Here is a 21506-nt window from a genome sequence, read left to right on the forward strand (position 1 = left end):
GCCAGGCGGGGGCCGCAGCCGGGCCGGCGCGCGTGCATCGGCGGGCCGCGGCCCCCGAGTGCGGAGCGCCCGTTGCGGGGAGCCCGTGCCGCGGAGGCGCGGAACCGGGCAGGCCCCGGCGCCCGGCACGACCGCGATGGCTGCAGGCTGCGTGGCCTTCGCCGCCGCGGCTCTCCTCGCAGCGGCGCGCACGGGGGTGCTGCACGGAATGCCCTTCGCGCGGGCCGGGCCCGCCTGGGGCTGCAGCTGCAGAGCACCGGTTCTGGCACGCCTCGCCTCGCCTCGCCTCGCCTCGCCTCGCCGTCGCCCGGAAGGCATGTGGAGATCGGCTCGACGGCGCCTTGCCGGAGATGCCCCGTACGCGCCGCGGCGCGCTTCGATGCGGCTTTCGAACCCGAAAAAGCCCCGCTGCCTGCAGCCCGCACGGCTTCAGAAAACGCTCGTTCCCCCGTTCTGCTGGCAGAGATCCTGTAACGGTCTCGGATCCATCGGTGGGAATCGAGCCATTCGGTTGCTTCAAGCCCGGGGTCTTCCTGCCCATCTGAGGTTTCCTTCCAAAAGTTGCGTCTTCGGGCCTCTGAACGGCTTGGGAAAGACATTCGCCACCAGGCGTCAGCAAAGCGGGGACTGGGAATGGTTCTCTTCTTCTGCAGCACAGAAATAAGAATTGTCTCCAATATTAGGAACTCGGTGGAAGGGCCGTTCTATACCTTTCCAGTCTGAAGGCTCTTAACACGTGTATGCACGCTTCCCCATCATCAGTCTCATGACAACTGTTGAGCGGGCAGGCTCATAGTCTTCCACAGGGTGATAAAACGTACTTGATTCCTTCCTTGTAATTTCTGAATGTGCATCTACAGGTTTGAATGTGTATATCCAAATTTTAGGCAATTGGGAGCCCTCGTTCAGTGCCCATTTTCAATGTTTCATATATGATCACTTGAGGGCAGTTTTCTAAAAGCACTCCAACGCTGTAAGCTGCCCAGAGAACTTTCAGTTATGGGGCAGCATAGCAATGGAATTAAATAAAATGCTGTGATCTATTAGGCCAAGTTTGCTAAATGATAGTTTCTCCTTATATCCTGTCTGAAGTCAAAGATTAATCCACACTTCCCTGTTTTGAACAGGAAACCATGATTTAGCCACCCCAGAAATCTTGCATTCCAATTCCTTTTTTTAAAACAGCTTTGGCAAATTCCAAAGTTTTCCCAAGCCTGTGGGTAGCTCCCTCTTAGGCTGTTTGGGTAATTGAGTACTGATGCTCAGAGAATTGAATTCATTGTTCATTTAGATGGTAATTCATGAGCTAGAGTTGCTCCAAACTATCTTGCTGCCTAAAGCAAGGGATAAGATGGTATTCCTTCCCCATCTTATTCACAGAATCCAGCGAGACTAGAATTTTACTGGAACACAGGTAATGAGAGGCCTATTCTGATGCAAATGTGAAGGCCAAGAAAAGCCTAAGAAAAATTTGGGCAGGGGAAGGGTGTTTTGGCTTTTTTCTGGAGACTTTCCCCCAAACCCCCAATTAAACAATTCTGGATTATGAAATATTTTCACTTTGAAAGAAAATACTTAAGGTTTTAATATATTTCTACCCACCCTATATTCTTCCAAAATATTTCTGAAAACCATTTAATAGGAAGTCTTATGGGATGACCAGATGTGCAACTTTTCTGGAAATTTTGAAGCACTTTCATCTCTGTGCATGATTTCCAATGTCGTCGTTCCATTAAATTATTTGATTAAAAATAATCAAATATCTTTTTCTAATATAGTGTTTACTAATATTTACACGGATTTCAAGTCATGCTCAGTTTCCCAGCATATGACTAGTGCCATTATACTGCAGTTTGCGAAGAAAATAGGCATTCTTCCCGTCAGTCTGACGGTGCAACAACCCCTCATATAATCCCACGGACAGGACGAGAAGCCCCAGCTGGGCAGCAGGCACTGCTGGAATTCCCCTCAGGAATTACCACCTCAGGAACCATCTGCAATGTAATTATCTCCGAAGGCAGAATGGAAACCAGTTTGGAAGAGCGAGCCAGGATCTCAAAACCGTGCAATAAGGATCCCGTTGGGAGATGAATGGGTACATCTACAGGTATCTTCCCAGTACGCCACTGCGCCTAGTCACCTGTGTACATTCTGTCTGTTCCCGCTGATTCTGCAACTCCATGGCAAAACAAGAGGAAGGTCCACTAACCAAGCTGCCTGTTCTTTCCATTGTTTGCTTTTCGCTTGACTTGGGAGAGGTTTGCAAAACACGTGAGGATCTTTTCTTGAAATAACCTACTTGTTGGTCAACTGGAAACAGTAAAAGGAGCTTGACTTTTATGCTCTGTGCGAAGGTCAAGCGGATGAAATATAATAAAATGTGAGTTGGTGCAAAGAAGACAACGCAGGCAGTACACTTGTAAGAGTCCCTAAGTTTATTTTTCGCCTTTCATAGGAGGCTTGTGCAACAGGCTTTTAAGTCATTCCTCAGAATCGAGTCTTTCTGACTCAAGTCATCATCAGACCATCAAGTTCAAAATATGAAAATGCAAAAACAGAAATATACAAAGAACTACACAAATTGTGTTCCAAGGAGACCATGCTGGCCTCACAAATGCTATGTGCTAGCTTGCTTGAATTAAAACTGGGGAAAAAATATACAAGTATGACCAGATAAATTTAGACGTTAGAAACTCTGAATTTCAAAAACCATTTTAGAAGATACAAAAATTGTCAAACTGAGATGGCCCTTTTTCATTTCTACACTGTTTTTGGTCTGCTAATAGCCTAGAAATAATTGTGTTGGGACTTAACTCATGTTTTAGGAGCATATACTTATTCCATTTCATGTCACACACTGTTGGGGCTGGCTATCAAACCTTGCTAGTTAAGGTGTGATGGGAGAATGCTGCAGTTGAGAAGAACAGCCCGAGTCGGCCATTTCTGTCCATGGGCAGAAGCAACTGCTTTTAACCATTCTGAATGCCCCTGAATATTGGATCTTTTAGACTGGCCAATCTATAAATATTAGCAGGGAAATGCAAATCTTACGGTTGTTCAGTTCAGGCGATTAAACCAGTAGCAACACATGGTTATTCGGTCCCACAGAAACCCCTTCTGCTGGTGGCAAATAGGACTGCGCATCAGGAAACCCTCCAGCGCCACTGCATGACTCAAGGGCCCCCAGTTATGCCCCCCCACTGCCCCTCACAGGCTGAGTGGTTTAAGCAAATCACCTGTAACGCCTTTTGAAAAGGTAATGGAGCCACCTAAGTAACTGAGCTGCTGTTAAACGACGCTACTGTGAGCTACCTGAATCATGACCAAGAGTTCCGAAAAGCATTCCCAAGGACAAACGAAGCTTTGCCTGAAAATAAATGAAAAAGGAATAGGAAGGGGGAGGAAGAGAGTGCCTGAGCTGCTTTCTCCTTTACCTGAACCACCCACATCGGCCCTTTTCAACCGGCAAGTCTATTTACAACGTTCCAGCTGAAAGCTGTCCCCAAGCATGCCTGTTCTGAAGACTCTCTCCCTCATGCAGACAAACACACACAGGCTCAATTTACTCCTCTTCACTCAGGAGGAAGCTAATTCTGAAATCTACCATAAAATATTTCTGTAAACATTATATCATGTTAATATATTGTATTTTTAAAGCATTCGTTTTTGTAAACCTTCCAGAGAGCTTTGGCTATTAGGCAATGCAGAAATACAATGAATGGAAATGAATGCTTTGAAGTGGGCTCCATTTGTTTTAAAAATAGCAAGGCTATTCCAGATGAAGATTATTAAACGGGAAAATCGGAGGTCCCCGCGTCCCTTTGCTTAGTCCTGAAAAGTCCTGTTAGGGACACGTGTGGCCACCTGGAAGTGTAAACCACCCATCCAGTCCGTTTTATTGCACTGTATTGTAGAGATAAAATATATAATGAACAGGATTTCCAGGTTCTTTGAAGGAAATGTAAAAAACAAGCTTTATCATGATTTGTCATTTATTATCAGCAACAATAGCATTTCTGCAAGGCCAAGAGAACATGATTTGCACGTTAGAGTATCAGTGATTTCAGAACTACATTTTCAAATTTTAAAACGTGTCAAATTAGCAGGGAAATGCTCCATCTTTCCCTGCAGACCATGTATTCAGGGCCCCCCCCCCCCCCCCCCACCATCCTTCACTTGAATCCCTCCTTGCTCTCTGTGGTTTTGGGACAAAACCTGTGAACTGTGCAAGCGAGTCTCCACAAGCAATACTTAACTCTTGCCTGCCCGTGGGCATGAAGGCCTTTGAGGACTGACTGCATGTTCAGCCGAGTGGCGTCCCTTCAAAGAAGTGCTCCCTGTGTGACAGGCACCCATGTCGAAACAGCTCAGCTTAGCGTACCCCTCTCTGCAATGCCTTTCCAATTCTCTGCCGCGCCCCTTCTGGGTTTCCTTGGGCCGCTGCTCAAGTGGCAACAGCACCTAACCTTCCGGCCAGTGAGGCGCACGGGTTCTTCCGTCCAGAATCTGCCTGCAGATGGGCTTTTCTGGAGGGCACCCTCTTCCCGCGCCACGGAGGCCCAGCATCTGGCCTCTGCTGCCTGCCCAGCCCTTTCTGCCCTGGGGGAGCAGGAGCTCCAAGTTCACAGCTGGACGTCCACTCGGTGCACAGCAGTGCTTCCTGCTGCCACGGCTTTGCTAGGCCGGGTCGCCAGCCAGGCTCTGCGACACCGATCCAGAGAGTATGGGTGCAACTCTACCATATGCTATCCCAGGGCCCCAAAACTCATCTGTTGTTGATGAGCATCGGTGTGATGCAGCGCTGGCCTGCATGCTCCTCTCGCTGCAGCTTGCTGCTCTCCGGCTGCACCTGCCTGCTGGACACAGATGGCTCCCGGGCATTAGAAGTGCTTGAACTTATGCTGCTAGTCCTCAAGCCCTGATTGCTTCCAGAGCTGAATGGGTGGATGGTGCTGGCCTGTGTCTCATGACCTTCACACAACAGGTCCTGAAGGGCTTCATACTCTGCATCAGAGAGAGGGAATGTGCGGGGCTCCCATGGCTGGACGTTCTAAAACACAGAGAAGAGACAGTTTTACTTACCGATTTCTACCCCACCTTTTAAACCAAAAATAGACTCAGGGCAGCCTAGTTTCTCCCTGAATTATTTTACATAAATAAGCAGTGCAGGCTTCCAGTTACTGGATCTAGTTTATATCATAGATCAGAGCAGAGGGCAGCAAGGTGCCTTGTGAAGATTTTAGCTCAACACAATTAAATAACAACCACTCCATTTATCTCGTTCCCCAGGCTCATTAATACGTTTCAATTTTTGTTTTAGAAAAATAAGAGACCTTCCACAGTGAGCCGGTGTGTTTAAGTTCCTGCTGGCGAGGCTGACCGTAATCTGGACCCAAAAGCCTGCTTGCTGCAAGCCACCAAAAGCGCAACAGGTGGCCGCATCCACCACGCACGTATCTCAGGACATCCACAGTCTCCATGCGGAAGGAGTATGGAGGCCAAGCAAAATGTGTGATTAGTAACTCTGGTCTGATGGCAAACCAAAGGGAGCATGTAACCAATTCCATTCTGCAGTTGGCTATTCTGGTTTAGCAGCCCTTTGCTAACTGTTTGCGACTGAAAGCTAAAGGTACAAAGCTAAAGACCATCTGGAAGAGGCCATCTTCACCTGGAGATCATCATCCATATCCAAGAAGGAGAAACCGGTGTCTTCACTGAAGGACAGGCCCCCTCTGCTTCTGCTCCTTATCAGGTGGGGTGCTGGGGCACTGGAAAGCTCTGGGCTGAGAGACCCTGCCGGAGAGCTTGCGCACTGGGACTGGCTGAGGTTCTGCGATGCCACATCTGGAGATCCCGGCGGAGGCATCCATCGGCCATCTGGCTTGTTTGCGCTCCTGAAATAAGAATGCGCCACCCGTGAAAACTTGCATGTGAGAAATGAGGTAGACCAAAAGCAGCACTGCGACAGTCCGAGTGAGGGGAGAGGCACTTGGTGTGACCACGGAGCCCAGCCTCACGACGCGTCCTTGTGCACTCTTTAGAGAAGGGGAGTGTTCCCCCCAGCTCCTCACTGAAGGCTCGTGAACAGCTGCCTGAAAGCACCTCCCTAGGGAATTCAGCCTCAGGAGGGAGTTTTTTTCCAGGGATTATCAAGAAGGGATTAATGCAGAAAAGATACCTCTACGAAAGGGGAATTCTGCATCCCTGAAACAGGGTGGAGAGGCTGCGGAGTCCCGACTGTCCCATTTGACCGCCATTCTATCCCAGTGCTTGCGTGCCCTCGGAGGACAACGGAGCGATGCTCACACCAAAGAGCTGATGTGAGAGGAACTCTGGGGGGCTCCCTACCTTTGGGGGTGACATTCAGTTTAGAACGGCTGTGCACCCTGCAGTGCCCTTATGCTACGCCGTGACTCTGTGCTTCGCAACTCTCTCCTGTGTCCGTGGGACCCAAGTTCTCAAAATGCCTAGTCTCAAAATCTCCCCAGCAGAAGCACCTCAGACTAAACTACTGAATCTTGGACAAAAGCTCCATCATTCCTATTTGAAAACATGCCAATGCAGTGCAAGGGGACCATCACGAGTATCCAGACATCTGGGTGGAATACAACTGGCTTGAGGATTATTCCGCAACACGGAGCTTCCAGGAAACGGATACCTGTTTCCTCGCTTATGTGAAACGCCTCCAGTCCAGGAATCCCAGCGGGCCCGTTCCACCTCCTCATATTTTTGGTGATGGTTCAGGTATGCCTCGTCAGATGTATCTTCCAGCTAGGACCAGAGAGTGACACATTTGAAAACTAAGAAACTGGTTAAAAAGCAGAAAGCAGAGAGGAGGGCTGGATGAGAATATAAACAGTGGAGCCCAGGGTTCCGTATTCGAACTAATCGTCTTCTACCTATTCCTAAATGATCTGGAATTAGGAGCAAGCAGTGAAGTGGCCCAGTTCACTGGTCTCATCTAACTATTAAGGGTGATTGATTGATTAATTAATTAATTAAGGCTTGTGAGACGCTTCAAAGGGGACTCACAAATGGGCACTGAAAGGGCAGGTGTGGCTCAGTGTAGGCAGGTATCAAGCGATGTGCAGCCCATGAGCCAGTGGTGACTGAACGAGAGCTTGATCTCATCCTGGACAGCTCAATAAGAGAATCAACCTACTGCGAAAAAAGAGAATTCCATACTGGGCATAATTAGAAAAGGAACTGAAAATAATAGGACCAAAGCCATGCTGTGAACACACTTGAAACACTGTGTACACTTCTGGTCACTGCACTGAAAAAATGTGTAGAAAACGGCAACAAAACAATCCAGGGGCTGAAGTAACTCCCCTATGAAGAAAGTTGCAGCATTAGGAATTGCTCTGCTTAGAAAAGAGAGTGAGAGGAGACGCATCCAAATATACAAAACAACGCACGGGGAGGAGAAACGGGAAGGGGGTGGGGATGTATTTTCCTCCTCTCTTACAAAAGTGACTGATGGGAGACGGTGGACGAACGCAAGGAAGTCCTTCACACAGCAGAGAAAAACTACGGAATTGGCTGCCAGGGGATGTCCGTGATGGGCACCAAGCTCAAGGGCTCTGAAGGGGATGGGGAGGACGCACGAAGGAAGAGAAGGCTACAAGGGCTCCGTGCTGCCACCAGGACCAGAGGAAGGGTGCCTGCACCCACCAGTTTCTGGGGGTCGGGGGCTGTTGTTCTTGTGGCTTTCCCACGGACAGCTCGCTAGCCACTGTGTGAGTGGGAACACTGGCCTGGACGGTCTGGCTCTGACACGGCACGGCTTGTGCCAGGGTCTCCTGCGATTCACAGAAGTTTACAGGCACCCGGGGAGGGGGCCGTTTTTCTTTTCTGAGGCCGGAGAAGCACTACCATGTAATCTACACAGGCGAAATGCATTGTTATGAAATCACTACAGGATTTCCACTCCTGCCAAGCCCTTGAATTGCTGGGTCAATGAAAATAAGCAAGCAGGCAGAAAGAGCTGCTCAGACCAGGGCTGCACCACGCACTCCTGCAGCGGGGCTCGTTGCTCGCCACCCCCGGTACGATCCTGGGACAGAAGGACGTCTCCCCACCACGGCGGCCACGAGGAGCGTGCGACCTGTTTTAACATCAGGGGAGGGAGAGGCAGGAGCTGCCAGGGATCTCCACACCGCGCCCGCTCGAGGCACGAGACGGCACACGGCCCGCCTGCTCCTTACCTCGGAGTCTGCCTCGACCATCTTCAGTTCTTTGGGATCCACCATTCTCCAGCTGCAAAACAAGCACAAACTCCAGGTTGGGGCCAGCCGACACATGCTGCTTGACTGACTGCGTCCACCGAGATGCCCAGATCCTGGTCGCGCAAGGCACGCCTGTTCGCAACTGGGCCTGCTAAGTCTCAACTGCTGACAGGCGAGGCTCAGTCCTGCAACTTCTGATGAGAAAGGGGTGGCTGGGGGGGGGCAGCCTTTGGGAGGAGAAGGGGCAGCAGACGTCCCTCCTCCGCAGCTTCTCCTCTTCCTGCCACAGTGGCTGGGGGAGAAAGGAGAAGCTCCTGCCCCAGAGCTGGAGACAAAGCCGCTTAGCCTGTGTCCGCACCGATGAGCTGTGCTGATCTCGGAGCCGCTCTCAGGCATGAAGCCGAGTCACAATCCGCACTCCAGGTTGCAAACTGGAGCGGTCTTTTTCTAATGAGTTCTCTTTATCTTTTCTGTCATGTGCCTTATCCCGACAGCTTCAGCTATAAAAGGAAGTGAATAGGAGGCAGAAGCTGGCGATGGCTCCCAAGGTCAGAAACAAACTGAGCTCCAGGCTGCGTCTGAACTGTGGGGCTGGGAAAGGGTGCCTTTTGTTTCACGTTCGGAGGAAGCTTCGGCTCCGTTCAGAAGCCAGAGCCTGAACCCCCCTCTCTGCAGGGCAAAGATGACGAGCCAGGTCACTGAACTCTGCCCCCCGCACCCCCATGCAAGCATTCTTCAACCACCGCGGAGGTTAGGCGCCTACGGTACAGCTGCAACATGGAATGCTAGAAAGCACCGAGACTTTGCAGTAGCTGATGAGACGTTCCGTCCAGCTAGAGTGGCCCGTTTTGGTCAGAGACAAGGGCGGGGCTCTATTAAGAGCATCATCGGCCTGTCCCACCACAAGGACAGAAAGGGAAGGGCAGGTCCCACGGCTCCCCGCTGGCCTGTCGCAGCACATTCCAGGCATGCCCCTCCGGCACGTTCGAGCCTTTCGTGGCTGCAGCGCAGGTCAGAAACAGCCACTAAGCCCGAGAGCTGCAAGGCCATTTGGGGCGGGGCGCATGCCGGCATGACGCACCAACCAGGGCCCCCCAGGCACAGCGAAGGCTATGCCTCCGAAGCCCTGCCTGCCGAACACTAGGGCATCTGGCACATCTTGCCACATCTTTCGTCCTGCCCAAGGACAAGGGGGATCCTCTGATGTGGTAGGTGCTTGCATTTTCTCGGGAAAGACAACGTTCTCGTGCATAAACAGACAGATCCAGCTGCTGTGCAAACTCACTAAAAGCTTTCAAATGCCCGCACCTTGGCGTCAAAATCTCTTTGTACTGCAACTTCTCCACCCGTGTGGCTGCAGCCATTGACATTGGGATGACGATGTTGTTGATGTCGTAGGAACATTCCACTCTTTTCTTCTTTGCCGGCTGCAGAGACCAGGGAGGAATCATTAAAAATAAGGCAGGAACCTGGAAGCAAACCAGGTCAAGTTCCCTATTTAGCCAATGTCACCTAATCCCAGGCACTGGTTTAGGAAATAACATGCCCTGGGCGAGTTCCAAGAACTTCTGCACCAGCATCTCATCATGTTGCGAAGCTGGGCTGGGTGACTGCAAATGCCGTGGCTGCACAGCACTGACGGTCTCTGCTGAGAGGCTCCCGCGGCGTCTTTCAAGGAAAGACTGGACAACCACCCGCTGGGGAGGACCTGAGCAGAGGCAGCTGGAGCGGGGGGCGGGGTCAGACTAGATGGCCCTGGAGACTCCTCCTGACTCGCTCTGGGTCCATGTTTCTGCCTCCTGTCATTGCCCCGTTTCCTGCATTCATGCATCAATCATGCCATTATTTCTAGCATGGCCACGTTCACTGTGTCGAGTGTATCAATGGAAAGGGGAGGTAAAAATCTTGCGACGACAAAAGGCCACCAGGCATTGCATGAGGTTTTGTGGCACCCAGGAAAGCAACCATGTCCAGGTGAGATCAAGGACAAAGTTGCCGACGCAGACGCGCGAAAAAGCGTCTTGCCCAGCTGGCACCCACAACGCTGTGCTCCTGAGGAAGGATATCAAAGTCATTTCAACCGGATGGACACGTGCAGCTTCACATCGACATGATCCTAGCACCCATGCAGTGCACAAAGCATCTTAAATACGGCTTTTGAACAGTACACTAGAGAAAAGTGTAAGGATGTAAAACAAGCGCAAGGAAGCGAATTTAGATAAAACAAGGCCTAAGACAAAGAAGTTGGGAGACATGGGAATAGTCGTTCCACCCACGAAAAAGATTGGAGAGGGACAAGACGGGTCTCCACTGCCTCGCCTCGCCTGCACATTCTTATTCAGTCCTCAGAAGTTGCTTTCAAAGGTATATCCAGCTACTCCTGTCGGCTTATGTAACGATCTGAAGATCTAAAAGTAATATTCTTAGAAGCAAACACCGAAGTTCTACAAGGTGATGTTTTTGAAAGAACGAAGCAAATTAGTTAGGAGCCAGTTCAAGACAATGGCATATCCTTTAAAAATGGGCTTGCATGACCCAAACAAGCCTCACTTGGCAGGAATGTGGGAGGGACACAAGTTCAAGGGAGGCCACGCAGCAACGCTAAATCGTGCCTTATCCCCCCCCGCCGTTCTGTTTGCCGGAGGACCCTGCTCCCACTCACCAACGCGGAGCTGCCGGCAGCCGTGGAATTGCCAGCGGCCTGGCTGGAGTGCGTGGAGGGAGCATTTTCTAGGCACAGGGATGGCACGTGATGCAAGGAGTTGGGCTTGTGGGTCTGAAGGCTAGGAACAAGCGAGCTCGGACTGGCCGGCCCTTTCACCGGAGAACCTGGCAAAGGAATAGGTGATTAGAGGAACCCGAATGAAATCCAGCATATTGAGACTGAGTCACAACTATTCTGTGCCCGCCCATCAGGAATGACAGATAATCGGACTCTAATTCTGCAACCTCGGCTCAACCACCAAACAGCGGAGGGGAGTTCATTTTCTGGCATGTTTTTTGGAAATAGCCTATTTTTGCAGCAATTACTCCTGCGATCATCACACAGGGTGCATTGCGTGTGTGACCACTTGCTCCACTTCTGAGTCTCTCAAAAGCTGTCACTGACCAGGACTGCTGAAGGGATAGTCACCGTTGCCTCCTGCCCGATGATCAATCTCCCTGGGAGGAGCTGGGGCTGGCAATGTGCTCAGGGGCACCATTAGCTGCTGCTGACTGAGCCAGGCACCCCTGCTTAGCAGCTTCTGCCTCCTGTCCAAGAGGTCTGCCCTCAGGCAGGAGCGGGGGGCAAATCTACTCCACCTCACTGCCAGAGCAGGCAGCACCATCAAGTGGAGCACAGGTGGCCCACCTGGGTGGCAAGCACCGCAGGGCATCCCGCGGACACCGCGGGGTGGTCTGCTGGAAGTAACCAGTCACCCCGTTGAAGCAGCCCGCTTGCACAACACAACAACCCATCAACAGTGACAAACACGTGTGGGGCGCCATGTTAAGAACGTAAGAAAAGCCACGATCGCTCAGACCAAAGGTCCATCTAGGCCAGTCCATGTTGTCCAGACCAGGTCGAGACACCCATCACTGTCAGGCTCTGTTGCAGAATGTCTGGAGACAACGGGACGGACACGGGGAGAGAGGCTGGACTGGATGGCCCTTTGAATTGTCCGCTACCACAAAGCAAAGCTCTTATACAGAACAACTCCCACCCACCCCTGCACCAAAGAGGAAGTGGCACCATTAATGGGACCTTGACCCAAGAGCTTATTGCCTTGGATTAAAGTCTCTGATATGATTTACCAGATGCAGAGAGAGAAGGTGAGCAGATGTTATTGGTAAGGTCTTTCAACCCCCAGTGCGGTTTCTTCAGAGACTTAAGTTTTTGGTTTAGCTTGTGATCCTCTCTTAGCAAGGCTTCAACATGTAAATGAAGAGGGTTGCCTATCAATAGAAAAAACAGTAAGCTGCCTTGAAACACTATTTGACAGATACACACATTAACATTTCCTGTTCACGTTTATATTATGTCTTTTCCACACCACACCTAAGCCAGCTAGGAACAGTAAGGAGACCCAGACTGACTGCAAGCGAAAAGGCTCGCACGAACGCCTTCTGTGGAGGGCGTCCGCGTTTCCACACCGGGAGGGAAGCACATCCGTTCCATCCCTTCAGCGGCGTTTTCCAGGCAGGCAAGGGAGGAGGCTGCTCGCTGCTCCAAGCGGGCCCCGGGAGGGTGACCAGCACTCCACCCACACGTGGACCTTTCCCAAGGAGGGGGGGCCGGCTGGGTGCCGCTGCAGGAGCATCTCCAAGCATCCCTCCCCACACCTTCTTATGCTTAGCAAGGTTCTATGGTAAAGGGCCAGTGGGGGGTGCATGTGGCAACTGATGCGCCTTAATTCTACTTCTACGGCAAAGGCAATGCAAAGCATCAGGTTAGGAGAAGCCAACTACACGAACTGATCGACGTGCTGCGGCCTGCTATTCATTGTCGGGACGAAGGTTCCCTTGGTGTGCACAGCAGCATTCGGCACCTTACAAACCAGGGATCTCCGCGGCTCAAAGGAGCCCTCCCTCTGTGAACGTGCCCAGAGACCCTTTCTCCCTGTAAGAGCAAATGGGGCTTCCTCAACTGTGGCAGGACTGAGAAACCTGGTGCGAAGAATCACCATGGAAGGATTCTAGTTTCTCCGTGGCAAACATGCTTGCTCCCGTGAGCCAAAGGAGGAGAAACCACTTCACAAGGCAGGGTTTCCACGTCACACAGAGACTCTGTAGCTTCACTCACCATGGGAAAGTGAGAGTATGGGGTGAAAGCTAGGGTCCAGCAGGGCCACCCGCTCCTCTAAAGACATTGTCTTGGGGTCGATGGTCTGAACAGAAGCCTTACAGCCACACAAGATGCAGGACCTGGGCTGCTCACAGCTGCACTTCATGCTGAGGGGCTTCTGTGGCTAGAAGAAGCAGGCGAAGACATGGTTACGGACATGCAGGAATTCACCGTTTCAGACCTAAAGATGACTGCAAGCAACATGATTCAATGGCCCAAAGCTGCACCGGCGGGCAGGGAGGAATGCATTCTGCTGGTGGAACAAAGGTCACTCGGTTTCTACTGATTCTCATGATGGGAGTGCAAACACGGAGCGGAGAAACTGTGCTTTATCACTCTCTGTTTACAATTTGAGCCTTTGTCAAAGTGGCAGCACCCACACAAAGGAGGAAGGTATGAGTGACCTGAACTGAGGAAAACCGCCGTTGTGGAGGGGGGAATAGAACAGCTGGAAACAGAGAGAATGATCGATCTCTTTATCTGGACAGGTCATTTTTGGGTTAGTGTAAAGCTATCTCAAAATGACTGTGGAAACAGAAGTGAGAGCTCATGGGTATCAGTGGAGTCATCCAAGGGTTTACTTTAACTACGAAGTGAATTTTCTGGAAAAAATCTGACTTGGAAAACTTTCCAGTACAAATTTCCTTTGCCTAGGGCTATTTGCATAGGATTTTTTCCTGTTTGCAATGGAAACTGTCCTGATGCCCTAAAACAGGCATAAGCAACCTGTGGTCTCTAACTCCCATTATGCCTCTCCACTGGTGAGGCGGCTTTAGTGGAGAATTTTCCATCCCACATCACTAAGACTACATCTATGGTCCAGTCCATGGTCCTGTTGTAGTAGTAAGACTTCAAAATTTAAATGGAGCCACATCACTGAATGCAAACGTGACCTCTCCGCGTTACCCCACTCAAAGTTCCCACTAGGAATGGAGGAAACGCCCCTCAAAACTGAGGAGTGGATGTTTTTGCTGTGGTGGGAGGAAAACCATTTGGAGAGATGGCGGGCAGCAGCTGGGCCTCATTTGTACAGCTTACTTCCCCGTGCTTTTGAACACTTTTTGGCACGACACCCAGCAGTACCGGCATGCCTAGAGTCAGGAAGAACAAATTCAAGCACCTGTTCAGTCACAAAGACATCAAGGGGGTTTTGGTCAGTCACCTTTACTCTCAGCCTGGTCTACCCAACAGGGTTACAGGGAAGAGAAAGGGGGTGTGAGGTGCAAGACGCCACACATGACGAGGGGATACAAATCATATCGCTTTACTATCTTACTGACTTTTGATGCCAGCAGCACAGAGGCCACACCCAGCGTCCGAGACGCCGGCGGCCACACTGCAGGGAGGCTGGGGAGGAAGGCAAAAGGGGCAGAGCCGGAAGGAAAGAGCCCACTTCTGCAGCACCAGGATATTTCAGCTTCCAAGTTCTTCCTGCTAGTAACTAAGTCTCGGGGGAGGCATTTTATCTTTGGAGATGAGAGAACTGTGCAAAAGTTGGGAAACCATCAAAACGTTGGTGGTTGGGAGAAAGGGGTCCCCAGAACACCAGACTGGGAACCCCAAGGGGATATAAATGATCTCTGGGCCTTAAGCTTATTCTTTAATTTTATTTCAGTAATATCCAATAGCCAAAGCTCCCTATGTCGGGTCCAACAGTTCATAAAATATACAACAAAATAGAATATACAATATAAGCAACAGAAAAATTATACAATTTCACTAGTGTTAAAACCAAACTTGAATGACTCACCTACTTCTTCAGCGGTTTTGAGTTTGTACAGTTTATATTAAATGGCTTCAATTATAGGAACCTCTGGCAGGTTCTGCTGTATAGGACACTTTTTTAACCGCTAACATACGTTGATAAGCATGATGACCTAATCCTATATACTTGGTTGGGGAAGGGCCTTACCTGCAGCACGGAAGAGCATTTTGGGCCATGTACCTGAAATGTCCAGTCACACCCACAAAACCCAAAGCAAAAGACCAAACAGGACTGCTAACGTGGGCTGGCAATCTGGCTGAAAGCACAGGCAGCAGCTGCACGAGGCGCTGGGGGCAGGGAGCCTCATAAGTGCAGCTGGGTGGTTCAGCAGGGCACCCACGACGTGTGCGGGACGCACAGCGCTCCCAGTTTCCGGAACAGCCACGGCCACTTCTACCGTGTCTCGGCTCAGTGGTGACGCCAAGAGCCTACAGGCAGCCGGGACGGACGGTGCTTTTGAAAGTTAGTGCTTTCAAGTAGCCTGGCAACTCATGGATCGTCGAACCGGGAGCTGCCACTGTATGTGAACTCAGTCAATCCGAGGCAGCGTCATACATGCAAAACTGTTGACATGCGAAATCTGCATGGGAGAACTGAGGAGAAAGGGCTGCAAGTACTGGAAGTGGCCCTTAACCCAGGTGAGCTACAAAGTGAAGTTTTCCTGGACCAGCTTCTAAATCCCCTATTTAAAGGTGCCAGGTGTTCCTACAGGTGAAATCATTCAATATAAACTGAACAAACTAAAACAGCTCAAGAAGCAAGTGATGCCACACAGAGCCCCGTAATCATGTTCTTGGTGAGGAATACTGTTTATTTCAGCTTCTACTGCTGAAGAGGTTCCTCAGACATTCAACAGGACAGCATTCCTCCCAAGGAATTCCAAAAAATCAGAAATCTGGCTTGACTTTTTACAAGCCTAAACTAAAATGGAACAGAGCTGTCACTGTTCAATTGCTCCCACCCGGCAGAATTTGCCCTCCCTTCTTTTCAGCATTAAGGACTAATATCACAAAACTGTTTTCCCAGCCGTAACTGCAAAGGAGACATCTCACACCTACCTTTCTACCAAGGTGAGAGACTGCATTAACTCTCACCAGCCTCCGCTTCCTGTATCTGCAAATTGGACGGATTCTCGCAGCAACGCAGCTGTTGTCAAGGGCAGACGGTGCAACGGGCAGGCTGCTGTTCAGGTGCTTCGGTTTCTTGAGAAGCCGGTCAGCATCCACACCATCCTGGGAGTTGCTGGTGGAGCATGTGTTGAAACTGTGGCCAAAACAAAAAACACCCACAGTGAGAAATGCTCTGAAAGGAATACAACACTCACTCACTATTGTAATTTGGTAGATTTTCTCGTCACACACATTTCTGGATAGTTTTGCTCCTTATTTGTCAAAGCCCACCTATCCGGTTTCACTGCTAGTAGTGATCACATTTTATACAACCCTAACATCAGCTATACTAACCTAATCAGAATGAGCAAAGTCTGAGTAAGCCCTTGTTTTGAACAGAGTTGTGGTAGATACGATTTGCACTCGCTCTGCTCTGGTATACCCAGAAAAACCCTGACAACACAGCTTTTCAGAGTCGCAACAGCGGGACAATTGTAAGCACGCGTGCCCTGCAAACAGCACTGTGGGTTTCTCAGAGCTTCCCAATGTCTTAAATTGACTGGGAGTCTGAGTGTGTTTGTATTACCTATATTTAGCTTTAAAAGCCTTCCATATTACCTTAATGTGCTGCACGTGTTTCTTTCATCAATAAATATTTAGTTGAAGTGTGATCATTGTTATTATTACATTTATATCCTTCCCCTTTTCTTCTTGTGAGGGACTCGAAGAGGCTTATGTGATCCCCCATTATCCATTCTATCCTCACACAAACCCTAAGAGGGAGGTCGGGCTGAGAGTCAGTGGCTGGCCCAAAGATACCCTATCTATCTACCTACCTACCTACCTACCTACCTACCTACCTACCTACCTATCTTTTAGATGGCATCCTTTATGTACGTCATCTCAGGATGGCTTACAATTGAACTTCATGGCTGAGGGGTCTAGAACCTGAATTTCTTGGATCTCCGGTCCAATGCTGTAACTGCCACACGCCACTGGCACACTGATGGAGAGTATAGTGCATTGAACATGGTTTAAATGTTCTATTTCCCCCAAATGCAAGCTTTACTTGGGAATTCCTTTTATTGGAAGAGTCAGTCATATTTTAACTAGGGTTGTAAAGGTAGTGGGGGGAAGGAACATTTTGGAAAGAAAACTTTTATGTGAAAAATTGGGAAAACTTTAAAAATGGATTACAGAATATTTACTTTCAGAACATACATATATTCCTCCAAAATGTTTTTTTTTTTTTACAAATGATGTAACAGATGTTTATGTAAGACTACGCATGGTATCAGATCATTACAATTATTTTGCACTGAAGAAAAGCAAGTCTTTGGTTGTAAACTGAGGACTTGACTATCCAAACACCAGAGCAAGCTGCATTTCCGCCCTTCAGGGGCACTGTAATGATCACAGGAGAAGGACGGCTTCAGTTTCTTCTTTGCTTGTGGGCTTCCCCTTATTGGTGTGGTTGGGAATCTGTTTTTGCCCGCTCACCAGGCCTCAAAGGACTGGAAAAAAGCGCACAACTGCAAGAAGTAGGTGGAGTACAGTCATGCTGTTACCATTCAATTCATGCTGCTGCAAATCTGTTGGATTAAAGATTCAAAGTTGGAAACTTAAGCTACGACAGCACTGCTCCTGCATTTGGCTGGTTTACCAAACAAGTGACACACTTAGTGCTTCAGATGCTGCAGAATCTGCAGGGATCTGGTCAGAAACGAAGCCTGTGATTCTGCCAAAGAAATCCCTCCTACAGCACGTGTGCAAGACCTCTGCACTGCACGGCCTCTCTGGCTCCCTTCCTGTTTCGGACCCCTCCATCTTCAGCAGCATGTGAAAGAAACTGGTCTGTGTTTGGAAGTAAGTCAAACTACGAAATAGCCTGAGGTGTGAAAAGGTGGAGAAGATTGTTGCAATCCAGGCAAAGCTCTAGTTTTTAGAAAGCCGCGGTAACGATAATGAAGTGGTTGTTCTTGAGAGAGAGGCAAAAGTAGCAGAATGGCAGTGGTAACTCAGAAAACAAGACTCATTCAGTTCCATGGGTATTCACTGAGGGTTGAGTCCAACTCCAGTCCCTTTCTTTCCTCAGTTCTTTTTATGGGAATAAATGCTTTATGTCTGCCTGTGGTGGGAGATGACAGGGTTTTCCTTGTTTTCCTAACGTTTGATTATTTCCTCCTCCTCATAAACTGGTAAAACCAAAGATGGTCCTTGCAGTTCAGGGGACACGGGGACACACACACACACACACACACACAGAAGGAATAAAAATATTAAAAAGTAAATTCAGTTTTTAAGTATTGTGCGATTAAACTGTTTTCTTTCATATGCTAAGCATGATAATTTTATGCCAAACCAAGTTATACATAATACACTTAATGTTCTTAAATTAACAAAGCAACTTTCAAGCTGAAAAGACAACTATAATATTGCTATTTTTATTTCTATTTTTTAAAAATATGTTTGTTTTCCCCCAGAAAAAAAACAACAATGGCAAAAACATCCCCCCTTGCATGGCTTCAAACTTTCTGGAATTGATACACCTTTATACTTAAGTAGACCCACTGAAATCAATGAGACTTAAAGTGATAATGTCAATGAGTCTTTGTATGATCAGGTTTATAGTCAACAATTTTAAAAACTTTCATCTATGAAACACTGCAATGACTCTTTAATAAAGGTTTGTCCAGGCCAGCTGACTGCTAACAGTGGAATAAAGCTAACACTAGTTTTTAATGTATGTTTTGGCAAAGTTCAATAGGTTGCTTTTTGGGAAGAGTTCATTATACAAATAAATTTTTCACTGGAACAGTCTTTAATAGTCACTGATATACATGCCCTTTCAAATAATTTACCTGCCTCATGAAAATTAATAAAAGGAAGGAGAAACTGTTTTTACTTTTTTGACCGAAAGACTGTTAGTACAAAAATGAAAGGATAAATACTGATTTCCTATGAACCGAGGGCTTACCTACACTTCTGATATATGAATAGGTGACACACAGACCCCAAATTCAAATAGATATTTATCTGGATATCCAATCTGCTTTTGTTGAAACCAATGTATGGTTTCTAGAAAAGGGAGAGAGAACATTAAAAACTAGGTGCACATGAGTTCTGCACTGGAAACTCTGTGCCAAGCAACCAGCCCATTATTTTGACTAATACAGAAGGAAAAAGTTTTCTGGAAAAAATCCATTCCACATAACTGCCTTCAGGGCTTAAAGCTCCATTATAATGTCTGAAGAAAATCCAGCTGAATTCTGAACAGTGCTTATGCATATTCCTATTTCATGACTTGAGGAATTTTCCATGGAATCATGAGGCTTGCAACAACTTCCTCACAGACCCCGGGCAGGAGGTTTGAAAGAGTAAGCCCCTATATGCAGCCACAGGGCCCTACACAGGTGTCCCTTCTTCCTCTGGAAATATTAAGTGAGCTTTGTAAGTACATGCAGTGAGGGGAGAGGAGGAAACAGGCAGGAATGAAGACTGAAGCTGTTCCACAGTACAAAACGGCCGTTTTCCCTACAGCTATTTCCTAGCCATGCAGTGACCACAAATTAGTATTAATTCCAGTCCTGGGATGCAGGAGCCCAACCATCACAAACAGTGGCCTGTGGCTGCTCGTACGGAACGGCTCTGTTCTACGTAGGCCGACCGGGTCCCAGCTGCTCAATTTGCCGGACCGTCTGGCACAGCGCAACTCCCTGGCTAGTATGGCCCAGCCACTTCAGGGCAGGTAGTGGGGGTGAGAGAACTGGAGGAAGTCAACATCACACGAGCTCAGACCGAGGGGGAGGAAAACGTTGTTGGGCCGACATACATGAGGCACAGTTCTCGAATGTCCCGTCAGTTTCAAGTATATGTCATCGTCGTCGTCTATTTTTCTTCTGTGTGTAAAGCCTTTCAGAAAGACAAAGCGCGTGGTCCCGCCACCCCCTCTATCCTCACAACTGTTCTGGGAGGTAGGCTAGGCTGGCCGTGCACGTCGCAGCTGGACCCAACCATCAGCCCTTCTTCCTCCGGCATGTGCACTGCGCAACTGGAGTGGAGTCTGTGAGCAACGAGGGTTTGTTTTTGCTTCTTGAGCTTAACGAAAAAGAGCAATGTTACATACTTCAGAGAGCTTCAGGCACTGTTTTGCTGATGTACACCCTGGATTACCGTGTAAGGTAAGCTGCCCAGAGAGCCTCATGGCTATGGAACGTGACATACAAGTGCAGCAAATGCAAATACAAACAAACAAACAAACAGCATAAAGAAATAGCACTGCAAAGATTGCAGCCCATGCAAGGATTAAAATTTCTTTCACCAGCATTAATCATCTTCAAATTAAAAGGACGCGCGAAACACCGCTGCGTCGATTTAGCTTCATGGCCCATTATAATGTGAAATCTAACCTCAAATGCTTACGAGCTGAATGAAGCCAAAATAACCCTCCCCAAACTGAAGCACTCCCCGTCCGGGCAACATTATTCCACCACGAGGAGAGGGGCTAGTTCCAACATGTACGGAAGCACTCATAACATTGTTATATGCAGCTTGCATTCTGAGAAGTTATTTTCCATCACCATGCGGGATCATAACCAAAACACCATGGTCCATTTCATACCTAGATCAAGCGGGGTCTTGATTATAAAACAAGAAGGAAGGAAGGAAGGAAGGAAGGAAGGAGGCACAAAAAGCAACTCTTAGACTGGAGGACAGACAAGAGGCCAAGAATCCGACCATGCAACCCCAGCCATTCAGGAGACCCCAGAATTCACCTTCACACAAGCTGCTTTTACACTGCGCTGGTCTGCAACAGCCAAACTATGGCCAACACGGACAGCTGAATTCCAAGGCAACACAGAAATGTCAGCGTGCGGCAACGGCGGCAGATTTGCCACACGGGGAACAGCCTGCACCTGCACCCCCTTCGCCTCGGCTTCTGGCTCAGGGCCTTTTGCAGTCAAGGCTTTCCGAATACAAGGAAGCCTGGCTTGGTTAAAACAAAAGCAAAGCAAAGCAAAGCAAAGCTAAACAGCACACCAGGATTAGATCAGATTCTGTGCTACCGTTTCACAAACCATCATTTCCTACATGGGATAAATGGGAGATTGTAGTTTGTCTGAGTCTGATTTAAATCTCCTCCACATACACAGTGGGGGAGGATGGGGAGCATGTGGGCCTGAGGCTTGCTGGGATACACTCTCATTAGTAGGTAATACCCACTAATGGGCTGCTCTCACTGGAAGGATCCACCACTTTCACAAGGGGAAACTAGTAGGTTCTGAAGCATATGAAGCAAGCAAGCAAGCCCAAACGCTCCTTTCCAGAACGGGACGGATCAGCACAGCTTGCAGAAGGGAGCTCATGAGCATTTCCGCAAATGTCTGGGGATATGTTAGGAAGCATTATGTAGCCTGATGCTTCCATGCAGCCTGAAGTGCCTGATCCTGCCTCAACTTGGAAGCTAAGCAGGGTCAGGCCTGGGCAGAAGTGGGATGGGCGACTTGAGTGTATGATTTTATGATTATTGCTGTCAACTGCCTAGAGAGCTTTGGCTATGGGCAGTATAAAAATGTAAT

General features: G+C 48.8%; 1 protein-coding gene across 2 annotated transcripts in view; it reads right to left on the reverse strand.

The window, feature by feature from the left end:
* Nucleotides 1-2412: 2412 nt before the first annotated feature.
* Nucleotides 2413-21506, reverse strand: part of LOC123017870 (KAT8 regulatory NSL complex subunit 1-like) — a 47703-nt gene continuing 28609 nt past the window's right edge. For both annotated transcript variants that reach the window (XM_044419509.1, XM_044419510.1), the window contains 9 exons: nt 15877-16081; nt 13012-13177; nt 12024-12164; nt 10891-11057; nt 9537-9655; nt 8208-8259; nt 6659-6771; nt 5669-5894; nt 2413-5050 (listed from right to left, as the gene is read on the reverse strand). In XM_044419509.1, the coding sequence (XP_044275444.1) occupies nt 4766-5050; nt 5669-5894; nt 6659-6771; nt 8208-8259; nt 9537-9655; nt 10891-11057; nt 12024-12164; nt 13012-13177; nt 15877-16081 (1474 nt within the window). In that variant the 3' untranslated portion in view covers nt 2413-4765. The remainder of the gene's footprint in view (nt 5051-5668; nt 5895-6658; nt 6772-8207; nt 8260-9536; nt 9656-10890; nt 11058-12023; nt 12165-13011; nt 13178-15876; nt 16082-21506) is intronic.

The sequence above is a fragment of the Varanus komodoensis genome, unplaced genomic scaffold (genome assembly GCF_004798865.1).
Source record: "Varanus komodoensis strain SLA01 unplaced genomic scaffold, ASM479886v1 scaffold104, whole genome shotgun sequence".
NCBI lineage: Eukaryota > Metazoa > Chordata > Lepidosauria > Squamata > Varanidae > Varanus > Varanus komodoensis.